The sequence below is a fragment of the Aspergillus oryzae genome, chromosome 4 (genome assembly GCF_000184455.2).
Source record: "Aspergillus oryzae RIB40 DNA, chromosome 4".
In the NCBI taxonomy this organism is placed as follows: domain Eukaryota; kingdom Fungi; phylum Ascomycota; class Eurotiomycetes; order Eurotiales; family Aspergillaceae; genus Aspergillus; species Aspergillus oryzae.
The window spans coordinates 480,790-492,904 of NC_036438.1; the positions used below are offsets into that span (position 1 = coordinate 480,790).

At 47.7% G+C, this 12,115-nt stretch overlaps 3 protein-coding genes across 3 annotated transcripts; 2 read left to right on the forward strand and 1 right to left on the reverse strand.

Annotated features, from left to right (window-relative positions):
- Positions 1-1,638: 1,638 nt before the first annotated feature.
- AO090012000196 (uncharacterized protein) lies at positions 1,639-2,556 on the forward strand (the record flags this gene model as incomplete). Its single annotated transcript, XM_001727200.3, has 1 exon — positions 1,639-2,556. One exon carries the CDS (start codon positions 1,639-1,641, stop codon positions 2,554-2,556), a length of 918 nt encoding a protein of 305 aa, XP_001727252.3.
- Positions 2,557-2,845: 289 nt separating this feature from the next.
- AO090012000197 (putative rRNA biogenesis protein RRP5) lies at positions 2,846-8,448 on the reverse strand (the record flags this gene model as incomplete). Its single annotated transcript, XM_023236373.1, has 3 exons — positions 2,846-3,397; positions 3,462-7,919; positions 7,975-8,448. The coding sequence occupies 3 exons, from the start codon at positions 8,446-8,448 to the stop codon at positions 2,846-2,848; spliced, it is 5,484 nt and encodes a 1,827-aa protein (XP_023091304.1).
- A 372-nt stretch (positions 8,449-8,820) lies between these two features.
- AO090012000198 (WD40 repeat domain-containing protein) lies at positions 8,821-11,056 on the forward strand (the record flags this gene model as incomplete). The annotated part of the gene is made up of 2 exons (XM_023236374.1): positions 8,821-9,463; positions 9,516-11,056. The coding sequence occupies 2 exons, from the start codon at positions 8,821-8,823 to the stop codon at positions 11,054-11,056; spliced, it is 2,184 nt and encodes a 727-aa protein (XP_023091305.1).
- Positions 11,057-12,115: the final 1,059 nt, after the last annotated feature.

A 12,115-nucleotide genomic window follows, 5' to 3' on the forward strand; every position in this document is an offset into this window, starting at 1 on the left:
TTGACCCATTGTTGAGCACAGCCTCCTCGCCAGGGATATCCGAGGATAGATAATATGGTAGCCTGGATTATACTGTAGACACTACAGAGTACTTGGCAATACTAGTGTTAAGTAGCCGAGGAGCTACAAATGATTATAGGTACAATTATCTCCCTCCAATTTTACTCACGCGGAAAAGATCAATGTCTCACTTACCGGTCAGTGGTCACCACCGAGGCAAGAACCATTTTCTATTCGGAATATATTTGCATAGAATGCATGATGTCGTCAGGGATTACTGACATGCATTCTATTTTCGTACGCAGTATCAGAGCTACCCATGGCTCGGAGCATTACGCGTAAAGCTATTTACGGTACGGTACACAGGTGACTTACTGTAACATGCGTGATGCAATCAGTAGGCAGAAAGTCGATAATTGCAGTTTTTATCCTTTTTTTTTGGCTTTCTTCCCCCTCATTGTTTCACTTAAGCTTCACTTGGTCTAAACGAGCACCAAGAGTTTCTTTAAGGTCTGAGTTTATCTGTATACTATTGGATAAAACCAGCCCTTGTAACATACATCCCCCTTCTACCCGCATGAATTAAACTTAAGGACCTACAGGAACGTTCTCCACACGTGACTTTACCGCTCTCACAAGTGCGCCTACGGAGAGTTCTCCGGACAGCATAGCCACCACCACTACCAACGATCACCCCAAGTTCCTCATTACCGGTCCCACCTGTGCTTTCCGGGACGATGAATTCAAAATGCGACGATTACACGTTTCAACAGTACTGTGTATACACTGGACGGGCTACCCTATCACAACTGACATTGGGTACTTTCTGTCTCTACGCTATCTGGTAGGACGAATCTAGGACCTAGTAATGACACCCTGTGTTCATTTCAGTGTCTAACTCACTGGCCTGAAAAGATATTATATACCTTGTAAGATTTTGTTTACGGGTTTGCCGTTTTGCGTTTTGGACCCTTAATCCTAGGATAGTCAAAAAGGCTACTAGGGACTCGGAGTGGTATTACGCATTTCCATCTGAATAAACGAATACTACGGAGTAGAGGGTTTTGACATTACGGCAGAGGTTGGAGACACGAATTACAATAATATGTGGTTTCCATAGTACAGGCATGATTCATGTGTGAGCTTGGAACTAGATAGGAGTACAAAGTATATATTCATTGGTTTAGTATGAAACGATTCCCGGAATATATATATACTTGATTTTATTCATGGTTCACGCGGTAACTAGCGATATAGGATTGCGTAGATTAGACTATCATCTCGCGGAAGAAGTCCATATTTAAGTCTATATACCAGAGAAAACAAAAAAAGTAAAATAAAATAAAGACATCAAAGGATAATGAGACTCCAAACTGACACAAGCATACGGACAGAAAGGTGGGCAATCTTATCAGCCGCGATTAGATATGCCGCCCGAAAAGAAAAAATTAAAGTTGCCATTCAAATCCACCTCCGCAGATTCTCATCACCAACAGCTGCAGAACCACCATAGTCAAAATGCCTCACAAACATAAGCGGAAACGAAATGATACGGAGTAAGTTTAACTTCTCGTAATTTGAATTATGCTGTGTCACCAACAACCTGATCTTACTAGTATCTACGACCTCCCACCTACTATGATCGCAAAGGCTCTCCCGGTCCGCGATCCCAATTCCAAGAACAAGAAATCAAAAAAGAATGTCAAGGACAACAAGCCCCAAGATAAACTCCAAGCCCGTCAGAAAGCTGCTACAGACGATGATACCCCCAAAGCATTTCGCCGGTTGATGCAATTCCAGACACAAGGAAAGCAGGCGCCATCGAAACCAAATACTGGCGAGAGTAAGAAGCGGAAAAGAGGGGCGGAAAACACCGATAATGCGAAACAAACTACGCGCAAGAAGTCTGCCCCTGTGGCGATAGTGGACCAGAGTACCGATGTCGAACCCCAAGTGAAGCCGAAGATCCTTCCGGGAGAGAAGCTGTCAGATTTCGCGGCGCGAGTAGATCGCGAAATGCCCATTGCTGGAATGAAGAGATCTGGTAAACCCGCAAAGTCGGATCTCGCTGATATCCGTGAGCATAAAGTAACGAAACATGAGAAACATTTACTCCGACTACAATCAATGTGGCGGAAGGAGGAGGCAGAAATCCAAGAACGTGAGGCTGCTGAGCGTGAAGAGCGAGAGGCAGAACTGGAAGACCAGTTAGAATTATGGAAGGAATGGGAAGTTGAGGCCGGCCAGGGCAAGGCGAAAAAGAAGGGAGCTGGTGCAAGAAAGAGGGGTGGACAGGGTGCCGATAATTCAGATCCTTGGGCTAAGCTGAAGAGTAAGGACCGTTTGAATAAACCTGCGAATCCTTTCGAAATTGCCGAGGCACCGCCGCAGTTGACGAAGCCAAGGGAGATTTTCAAGGTCCGAGGCGGTGCTAAAGTCGATGTTGCTAATGTGCCGACTGCTGTTGGTAGCTTGAGGAAAAGAGAGGAGTTGGCTAACGAGAGAAGAACTATCGTGGAGGAATACCGGAAGCTGATGGCTGAAAAGAGGCGATAAATCTCCGGGAAGGCTTACGACAACAATCCAGTTCTTGGTCTCATTATTGACAAAGGCGTTCAGTCCTCAAGCTTTCTTTATCCATAATTATATCTCTTGATCGCTGAGGTGTCCGTATGGTTTCTCTAATCTACAATCTACTGACGAGGTAATCCCAAAGCACACTTGCATGGTATCATACTTGTAAATTTTCGAGAATAAGATATCACAGTTGGAAGGCTTTTTATATACAGTATCTATGACCCAAACACAATGCCATCATAAAATATGTTCACACAGGATGCGGAGTCTACTCTTGCTGCAGAGACTTGACATAATCTGCTGCCTTCGCTTTGATGTCTTCCACCATCTTTTCATTACCACCATCAGCTGCTGCAAGCTTCTCCTCAAAAGCAAGCCATTTCTTGAAAAAGAACCGCGCCTGCTTGGGCCGGAGTTTCTTGCTCGCTTCCACAGACGCGACGCCCTTCTTGGAGTCCCGGATGCCAAGTACACGTTCGAATAACCGACGGACCTGCTCGGCATCACCATTCTTGATCTCCAAATCCAAAAGGATGTTCCACAAATCAATCCGTTTAGGGAACGAAGAGAGGAGACCCTCGAACACTGTGCGGCCACGCTCAACATCTCCGTGCTCAGAGCGGAACTCCAGCTGTGCGAACTTGGATGTAGTTTCGACGTGAGTGTGAGAAGGAAGCGACTGCAGAGCGCGAGGCAGAAGGGCACGTCCACGTTCGGGAGCAGCCATATTGTCAAACAGGAAGCTGGCGTAGTTCAGGAAGAACTTGGGCGACTGGGAGATCTTCTTCTTAAGAGCAGTCTGGAAGAGCTCATCCGCTTTCTGTACGAAATTATAGTTAGCCATCGGAACGAAAGTAGACAGTATCAGAGAACGCGAAGCTTACCTCATTCTTTCCAGACTGGATGTAAATGCTGATGAGACGCTCATAGACTTCCTGAGTGTCGTTGTATTGACAAGCCCGCTTGAACACCTCGTCAATAGTGTCATCGTTGCCATAAGTATTTTCTAAGTTGAGCATTGCCACCCAAATGTTCAGCTTTTCAGCGTCTTGGCCAATGGTAATGGTGCGAAGAGCACGCTCGGCAATCTCCCTTGCCTTCTCGACTTCACCAAGCTCCAGTTGGAAGGCCATGTACCTCAGCCAAAGGAGTGATGAATCGGGTTCACCAAGCAAGAGTCGCTCGTAATCAGCCACTGATTGTGGCCCATTGGCGTCTAATTCACCAGTTCGGTCGACCTGTATCTCAGGCTTGCGGTGTTTCTTCTTCTTCTTCCGCCCTGACTCATCTTCGTCATCAGAATCGGACGAAGCGGCCTTCTCATCATCGTCCATTACATTGCCACTCCAATCGAAGCCGCTTGCTCCGAGACCTCCCTGTCTGTTTGATGGAGCTTTGGTAATAGATTCATCGTCACTTTGTTCGGAATCACTCTCACTGTCCTCTTCAACATCAACTCCTCCCATGGAGATGTCGCTGTCATCGTCGCTATCATTTTCATCTACATCGACACCACCGAAGCCATCTAGACTAATGCCTTCGGAATCGTCATCCTCATCATCATTGTCGCTGCCTTCAACATCGTTCTCGTCTTCATCCTTGAAATAAGAAGCCTTCAGTCCGAAAGATATCTTTCCTTGCTTGCGGTCAATCTTGAGGATCTTGGCCTTAACAGCATCGCCCTCGTCATACACAGTCCGGGCATCATCAACCCGATTCTCAGCCATCTCGCTGCGATGGCAAAGGCCACTGATGTTTGCAGAACCATCAACAACGATGAATGCGCCGAACTCCTCGACTTTACGGATCTTGCCGGTGACAATTTGGCCAGGCTTGAGATCATGGAGTTTGACCGGTGCCTTGTAGTTGGGGTCTAAAACAGACTCTTTCAGGCAGATTTGCAACCTGCCCTGTTCTGGGTCTACGACAGTGACGCGACCCTTCACTAGTTGGTCAACCTGGAAAGAATCCTTCCACTCCTTAAGGTAAGAGTCTGAGAGATCAGATACACGGACATAAGCAGTTACACCGTGGCCCAGTGTCACAAAGAGCCCATTATCAGCCACCTTCCGTACGAAGCCTCGCACAACATCATTAACCTTAACCTGCTCCATTGAAGTGATTTCGGGATCTTGAACGGGGAGCGATGAACTAAGGACCTTAGAAGGACGGAGGGACAGGGAGATCTTCTTGTTAGCTTTATCAACAGAGATGACACAAGCGCGGAGCACCTCATTCTTGTGGTAGATTGTGGGGTTTGCCTTGGAGTAGTCGTCTGTCAAGTCGATCATATCAACTGCACCGACTATAGTATCGGTCAATTGCATAATGACCTGCCTTTCAGTGACCTTGGTGACTCTTCCCGGCAAGATCATGCCGACGGTGATATCATCCAAGGAAAGAGTCTCAGAGCCCTTCTTAGCCGAGAGATCTAAGCGGCCTTTCTCGATATCCACCGCAGAGACATTGACTCTCAAGGCAGACCCTATAGGGAAGTGCTTTTCCACATCGGCTAATAGAGACAAGTCATCAGATGCATCCATGAGGCGCAATCTACCCCGAACGTTAGGGGACAGGTTGACCCAGAGGCAATTATCAGCAATGTTGTTGATGAAACCCAACCACGACGAGCCAACTTGAACTTGTTCCAGGTTCAGAGGGAGAGGATCGGCGGCCTGAAGGAAGCTTGGCTTTACGGAAAGCTCAAAAACGGGGAACTTCCCAGTACGATGACTTATCGGAAGGAACTTGTGGCTGCGAGCGTCATGAACACCTAAAATTCTCGCCGAAATAAGTTGCTTGGGACGGAAGAACCGCAAAGGCTGCTTCCGGTCTTTGATATCCTCCCAACTATCGAAAACTTCGGAGACATCGATCCGGCCCTGAATGTTGTCGGCTAGCTGAACGTTGATCTGTGTCGCCTTCACGGAAACGATCTTGCACTTAGTAACCCTCCCAAAACTGAAATCAGACATCGAATTGACACTGTCGTCGATAGCGTTGGTAACAATGTCATCAGAAGGGGCGCTCTTGACAGCGGACTTCGCGGCTGGCTTTTTAGGACCAGCTTGGGTTGCCTCGGCAGGGTTTCTGCTCAGGATGAACCTGCGGAAATCGGGATCGACGGAATGTACCGTTGCTGAGACTACTTGTGACTTGGTCAAGCCAAAATCTGGCTTGTTCAAATTTTCGTCACCAACAAGTCGTTTGGGCACTAGTCCGATGACACCACCTAAGAACTCAACGAATACTCCGGTCATTGTTATGTTCCGAACGAAGCCAGTAACTTCGGCCCCTTCCTGGACATCCTCAAAGCTTGCTGGGATAAGTCCCTGCTTGGCAGCTTTCTTGAGACTTGCTCTGCCTGACACTCTAATGAGCCTGCGAGTCCGCTGGATATCGAGGACGAGCAATTCATTGAGCTTTTGGCCAACACGAATTTTCGATAGAGTGGAGCTCTGTTTAGAAGGGGAGCCATCGACTACATGATCGAGGTTCAACCGAGCTACGAGTCCATAGTCATCCAATTTAAGAAGTAGGTCGTCGCTCGACTTCTCGAAGACCGTTCCAGTAACAAGCAAGCCAGGGTGAATGCTCTCAAAAGCTTTTTTGTAGGTCTCGGTAAAAGTGGAAGGATCCTTGCAGGACACAGCGAGCTTTTCAAGAGACGAATCCACACTAAGTGCGTGGACATTCACCACCTGGCCTAACCTAAAGTGCTGAGACGGGTCCTTGATGTAGGCCTCGCTCATCTCTGAAACGGGAAGGAAACCTCGCACGGAACCGTAGAACTGAACCACAGCACCATGTGGCTTCAGGTTCACGATAGTTCCAGGGGACTGTGCTCCGGCAACGATGCTGTCGTAATCTTTCCAAATGGCGGATTCACTGTTCAGCAGACTCTTCTTTAGAGTAAGTCGAATCTGGCGTTTCTCTGGATTGACTGATAGAATCCTAGCCGAAACAGTCATTCCTTCCCTGAATTTCTTCTCGGGGAACTGAAGGGCCGTGTCCGCAAAGTGCATCGATGGGACAAGACCTGTGATACCGTCAGCCAAAGCGACAATCAAGCCATCTAATCCGCTTGGTCCGATAAGCAGCTTCTCGATTTTGCCCTTGACGACCGCGCCAATAGTAACATCTTCGATACGAAGGAAAGGCTGGTCAATAACCGATCTCTCAAATGACAAGAGATACAAGTTATCGAGGGCACTGTAACCAACAACCCTTCCTTCATGGGTGGAATCCGTCCGGAATGGCCCGTATTCGGCAGAAATACTTTCAACCTGCCCATCTGCTAGCTTCGACACATGAACGAATCCCACATGTTTTGTTGATCCAATTTGTACGTAGACTCCGAGACCAGGATCAACCTTGATCACCTTCGCCTCAGGTACGATAGCAGAAATGGCTGGGGCATCTTCAGAACTTCCAGGCCCTTGAGTTTCGGAAGTAAATTTGCAGACATGATCGAGCAATGAAAAGCCGACCTTGTACGGATCGGAGGCCGGGAAGGTGGAAATAAGGCGACCCTTAACTTTGGCACCGATCTTATATTTATTAGCCAGATCGTCGGGGCTCGAGTTTCCACCAGACTGCACCAAATCCACAGTTGTATCTAACATGCCCATTATCTTTCCAGTGGCTCCGCTAGACGTGACTTCAGTCAAAAGGATTTCAGCTGCTGTGCCTGGAAGGAAGGAGTTGATCGTAGGCGCTGTGCTGAGATAATGCGACTTCTTTATAGATCCGGAAGATTGCAGGTTGGCGGACAGCTTCAAAACATTACCGTTGGCGTTCTGGCCAGTGACCATACAGAGGAAAACTGAACCTTCCTTAATAGTCGAGTAATCCGTCTTAGGATCAATTTCCTTCTTGGACATGAAGCCCTTGATGTCGGCGCCCTCAATCCCCAAGTCCATAACCAGACCGTGGTCTTCGACGCTCACAACCGACGCTTGAACGGCAGTGTTGTCGACGAGGTCGGATTTTAAAAGTCCAAAATTAGCTTGCCTCGGGTCGACCGTGAGCTCGATGCGTTTCCTACTCTTGGAGCTAGCATCCGCCGCATTGTTTCCAACAGACACAACGTATGCGCGTAGATATTGGCCCAAATAGAAATAATCGCTCAAATCAATAGAATCTTCATCGTCATCATCATCGTCATCATCCTCTTCAGCATTTTCGTCTTCATTTAGAAGATTCTCAATCTTCTCTTCTAATCTTTTCGAGACCGCTGTTAAGGGAACGTAACCGGTAAGGTTATTCGGTAAAGAAAGACCGATGTCGTGTGCACTGATGCTTGAGACTTGACCTAGCACCATGGTCCCGGGCACAACACGCTGCACAGGTTAGCAACGTCCTATAATATATGTAAGGTATTCTTGGTAAGCTTACCTTGAAGTTGAGGCCTTCAATTCGCACACCCTGCTTGTCTTGCGCTTCATCTGCACTTTTCTTGCTTTTGGTCTTGCGCTTACGAGACTTCTTCGTAGCTGTCGCTGTAGTGTCGTCCACATCTTCCATCTCTGCATCTTCGTCATGCTCATCATTTTTAGAAGAACCCTTAGTCGCCTTCTGCTCGAAGAGAACATCTTTTGTGGCTTGAATTTGAATTTGCTTTCGTTCAAGAGGTGTCAAGACACTACCTCCACCACGAGGGAAAGATGGTTCGTCGTCACGTAAGACTGTGAGCTCTGAAGCCTTGGGGCCCGAACCTGCGTCAGGTTTTGTCTTGCCTTCACCGGAAGCGCCTGTCTTTTGTTTCTTCTGATCCTTGCGCTCTTCTGCCCCAACTCGTACACGTTTTTGAGATTGACGGGCAGATGCAGCCTCCTCGGCAGAGGCGCCCTTGCGCTTGATTGGAGCCATAGCTATAAAATAAGACTTGTTGAGCTGCTCCAAAGCTCTAAGTCCGGACACAAATTTGGCGGAGTAAAAAAAATAAAATTTCTAGATTGAAAAGCCGATCGCTCAATCTGGACCGCCTGCCTAATGCAGTAGCTAGATCTACCTTAATTGAATGCCTCACCGCCTGCCACAATAAGCGACTCGCGTCACGAAAAGGCACGTCGACACGAGACTCGACGACTTTTTCCGCGACGTGAGCATTGCTGGACGAGTATTAGTCCTCCTGTGAGCTCCACTATGCGTCTGTCTTCTGCCACTTAGCCCCAACATCCTCTTTTCTCTCCACTCGTTCCTGTAGAATGTCTCTGTCTGCCTGCTTCTCTTGATGGCACAATGGTTGGCAGTCATGATCTCCCCGACGTACCACGATCCGAACCTGTTTTCCCTCCACCATTGCAGGAGTTTCCTTCCTCTCCACCGTCCATAGTATCAGATGCTGGTGTCCGACGCAAGCCCAAGAAACCCCCTCCCGTGACTCCACGATCATTCAAGAGATTTTTTACACCCCGTTCCATGCTGAATGGAGGGAACAATGCTAGCGATGTGAGGACGAATCGACAGGCCTTGAAGGCTCTGAGTTCTCCTGCTGTCAATCGCTTGGGACCGGCTTTCACAAGAACGTTAAAGGCCGTTGCGACTAGGCCGGAGCCTTCAGAACTCCTGCGCACTCCTAGTAGGAAGCGGAAGTTCTCGTTTTCTTCGATTGTCTCTCCTCTTCAGTCATCACCTTTAAGAAAGGTGCGCATGAGAACGCCAATTCAAGATGACGAAGAGGTGAATGTCACAGTTCGGGACCTCGAAGTGAACACTGAGATACGGATGAGCGAGCCGAAACCTCACGTTATCGCTAAACCGCTTCGTCAAGTGTCACCTATTCGACGATCGCAAGCATTGCAGACATCTGGACAATTTTTCATGCGGAGTGTCATTGGTGCACGGGCGAGCCGGGTGACTATTCGATCTAATTCTGGAGCTGGTTGGTAATTCATGGACTTAAACTCTTACAGCACATTCTCACCGTGGTTAAGATTGGCAGGATTTGACATCGGCATTCTACTCGCGGCCTTCGGACAGCCATGCCTGTGCTAGTTCTACCGGAGATCGCCTTGCTCTTCCCTTTTGTACCGCATCTTGTAACAGTGAGTCAATCCGACTCAAGACTATCCCTACTTCTTGCACTGACGGTTCCATAGCGAATACACTCGTTGCAGTAGGCGATGAAGAGGGAGGGATTCGATTGTTGGATTCCGCTAAAAATGACAAGAATGGCTTTTCAAAAGCCTACCTTTCGTTTCGACCCCACATGAACGCCATTATGGACCTGGAGTTTTCATCAGATGATATGCTGCTCGCAACAGCCTCTGGAGACCAAACGGCCCTGGTCATCGATATGACTACACAGAAACCGATATACTGTTTGTCGAACCATGTTTCGTCAGTGAAACGGGTGCAGTTTCAACCATCAGCCAACAACAAAGTCCTTGCAACTTGTAGTCGCGACGGCAATGTTAACATTTGGGATCTTCGCTGCAAAGGCTTTGAGAAACCTTCCCTCCAAGTTCGATGCTCGCTCGAATCCGACTCGGAGTATGCAGCTGCTCCCGTCGTCCCCAAAATGACATATCCTCAGGTTCTAAACACGATACATGGTGCTCACGCATGGATGCCCCAAGCCCCCGCTTCCGAGAAGCTCGAACCTCAAATTGGGCGCACTGACATCACTGTAACTTCATTGGCTTTCCTTCCGCCTGGCCGCGAGAACTTATTCGTCACAGCATCTGAAGCTAATGCCTGCGTCAGACTATGGGATCTGCGGACAGCGCATAACAACCGTCGGGGCAGACCGGTTCTTCCTCTTTCGACTACACGAGAACCTGACAGTCATATTAAATACAGACGCTTTGGACTCACTTCCATGACATTAGGCGGAGATGGCTCGAGACTCTACACATTATGTCGCGATGGTACCGTGTACGCTTATTCGACGTCTCATCTGATCCTCGGACATGCGCCGGAGCTCTCTTTAAACAATGACCGCCCACGTCGTTCAGGAGGGTCCGACAAAGAGGGTCTCGGTCCCCTGTACGGTTTCCGTCATCCGCGTTTGCAAGTTGCGTCGTTCTATGTCAGGACCGCGGTTCGAAAGGCCACTGGTGATAAACCGGAAATGCTGGCTGTTGGAAGCAGTGACCAGTGTGCTGTTCTATTTCCCACGGATGAACGTTTTCTCTATTCCGCCCCTAAACCAGCTCCTGAAGTTGATCTTCCTCGGAACCCAATGCACCTCACTCGCTCTGGTTTACGTCGTACGAACTCTGGTTTGTCTGGGAAATTGGAAGATACCATACCGATATACCAATCCGGAACGCCCTTGATCGAAGGTCATAAGAAAGAAGTCTCGGCTGTATCATGGACTGTAGATGGGGAGCTCATCACAGTCAGCGATGATTACAGTGCCAGATGCTGGCGTGAAGGCTCCGACGACGCCAGAGACCTTCGGATAGGTGGTGAGCCGGAACGATGGCGGTGTGGCTGGGCTGCTACGAGAGACTCATGTGATGATGAATGATTTTCCTGCGAGGGCTACGGATTGATTGTTTGATTCTTTTGTTGTTATTCAAGCACAGTGGCGTCACGGCTTACTTATTTGTCATTTAGCGGGCGTTCTATTATGTTTTAGATGGTTTTGTTTGGCGTTTATTACAAAGTACATGGCATAGGGAAGGAAGTACTTGATGGATAAAAAGGGGCTTTATTTACTACTTGTTCATGAAACTTCTTCCTTTTCGGATGGAGTATAACTATACTACGATTTACAAGAATTAGGTCCATGTCTGTGGTTAGCACAGTTATTTGGTATTAGAGGGTTTGATTGAGATCCATAGTTATATTGTGCAGTTTACTTTTTATTGAGGTCCTAATTTGACAAGGCACCCTGCCTACCGTAGACTTATTGCGCAGCGTAGCGAAGCGAAGCAAGCAATATAGGAGGCTGCGCGAAAGGATCTATGTACTTTGATTAGTCTACAAGAAGTTTAAGTGTTCAAGCGATTATAAGTATTTCAAGTAATCTAGGTCATATAATCAATTCAGGCATTCTAGTGTAACGAGGGATCTACTACACATGGTAGATAGCCTGAGTTAAAATGAATATAAAGGAAACTGATTCTTGTCTCTTTTCCCTATGCTTGCTGTCTCCCTTAAATAGCTTAGGATCCTCCCCTTTTCGGTAAGTCTTCGGGGTTATAACTGAATAGCTAGGTGATATATTATCCGACTGGGTCTGAGCTGCAAAGGGGACCAGGACTTATATACGAGAAGCTAGGATTGTAGGGCTCCGGGAGCTCTGCAGGATATACGGGCCGATTCTGTATTGGATCCTTGACATCTAGGTGGTCTAGGTTAGTAGTGCAATCGATTTAGGTAATCTAGGCAACGCAATTGATTCAAGCCATTCAGATAATCCAGGTAATCTAGATGCAATCGATTTTGTTTATAAGTTTAGACAAAATCAAATAATACTCAGGCCATGAACTAGGTTTTGTAGATAGGTAGGTGGTAGGCAGGTGCCCTGTGAGAATAGGTGGGTGCCCTGTCAGATTAGGACCTCCCTATATATTGAAGCCGG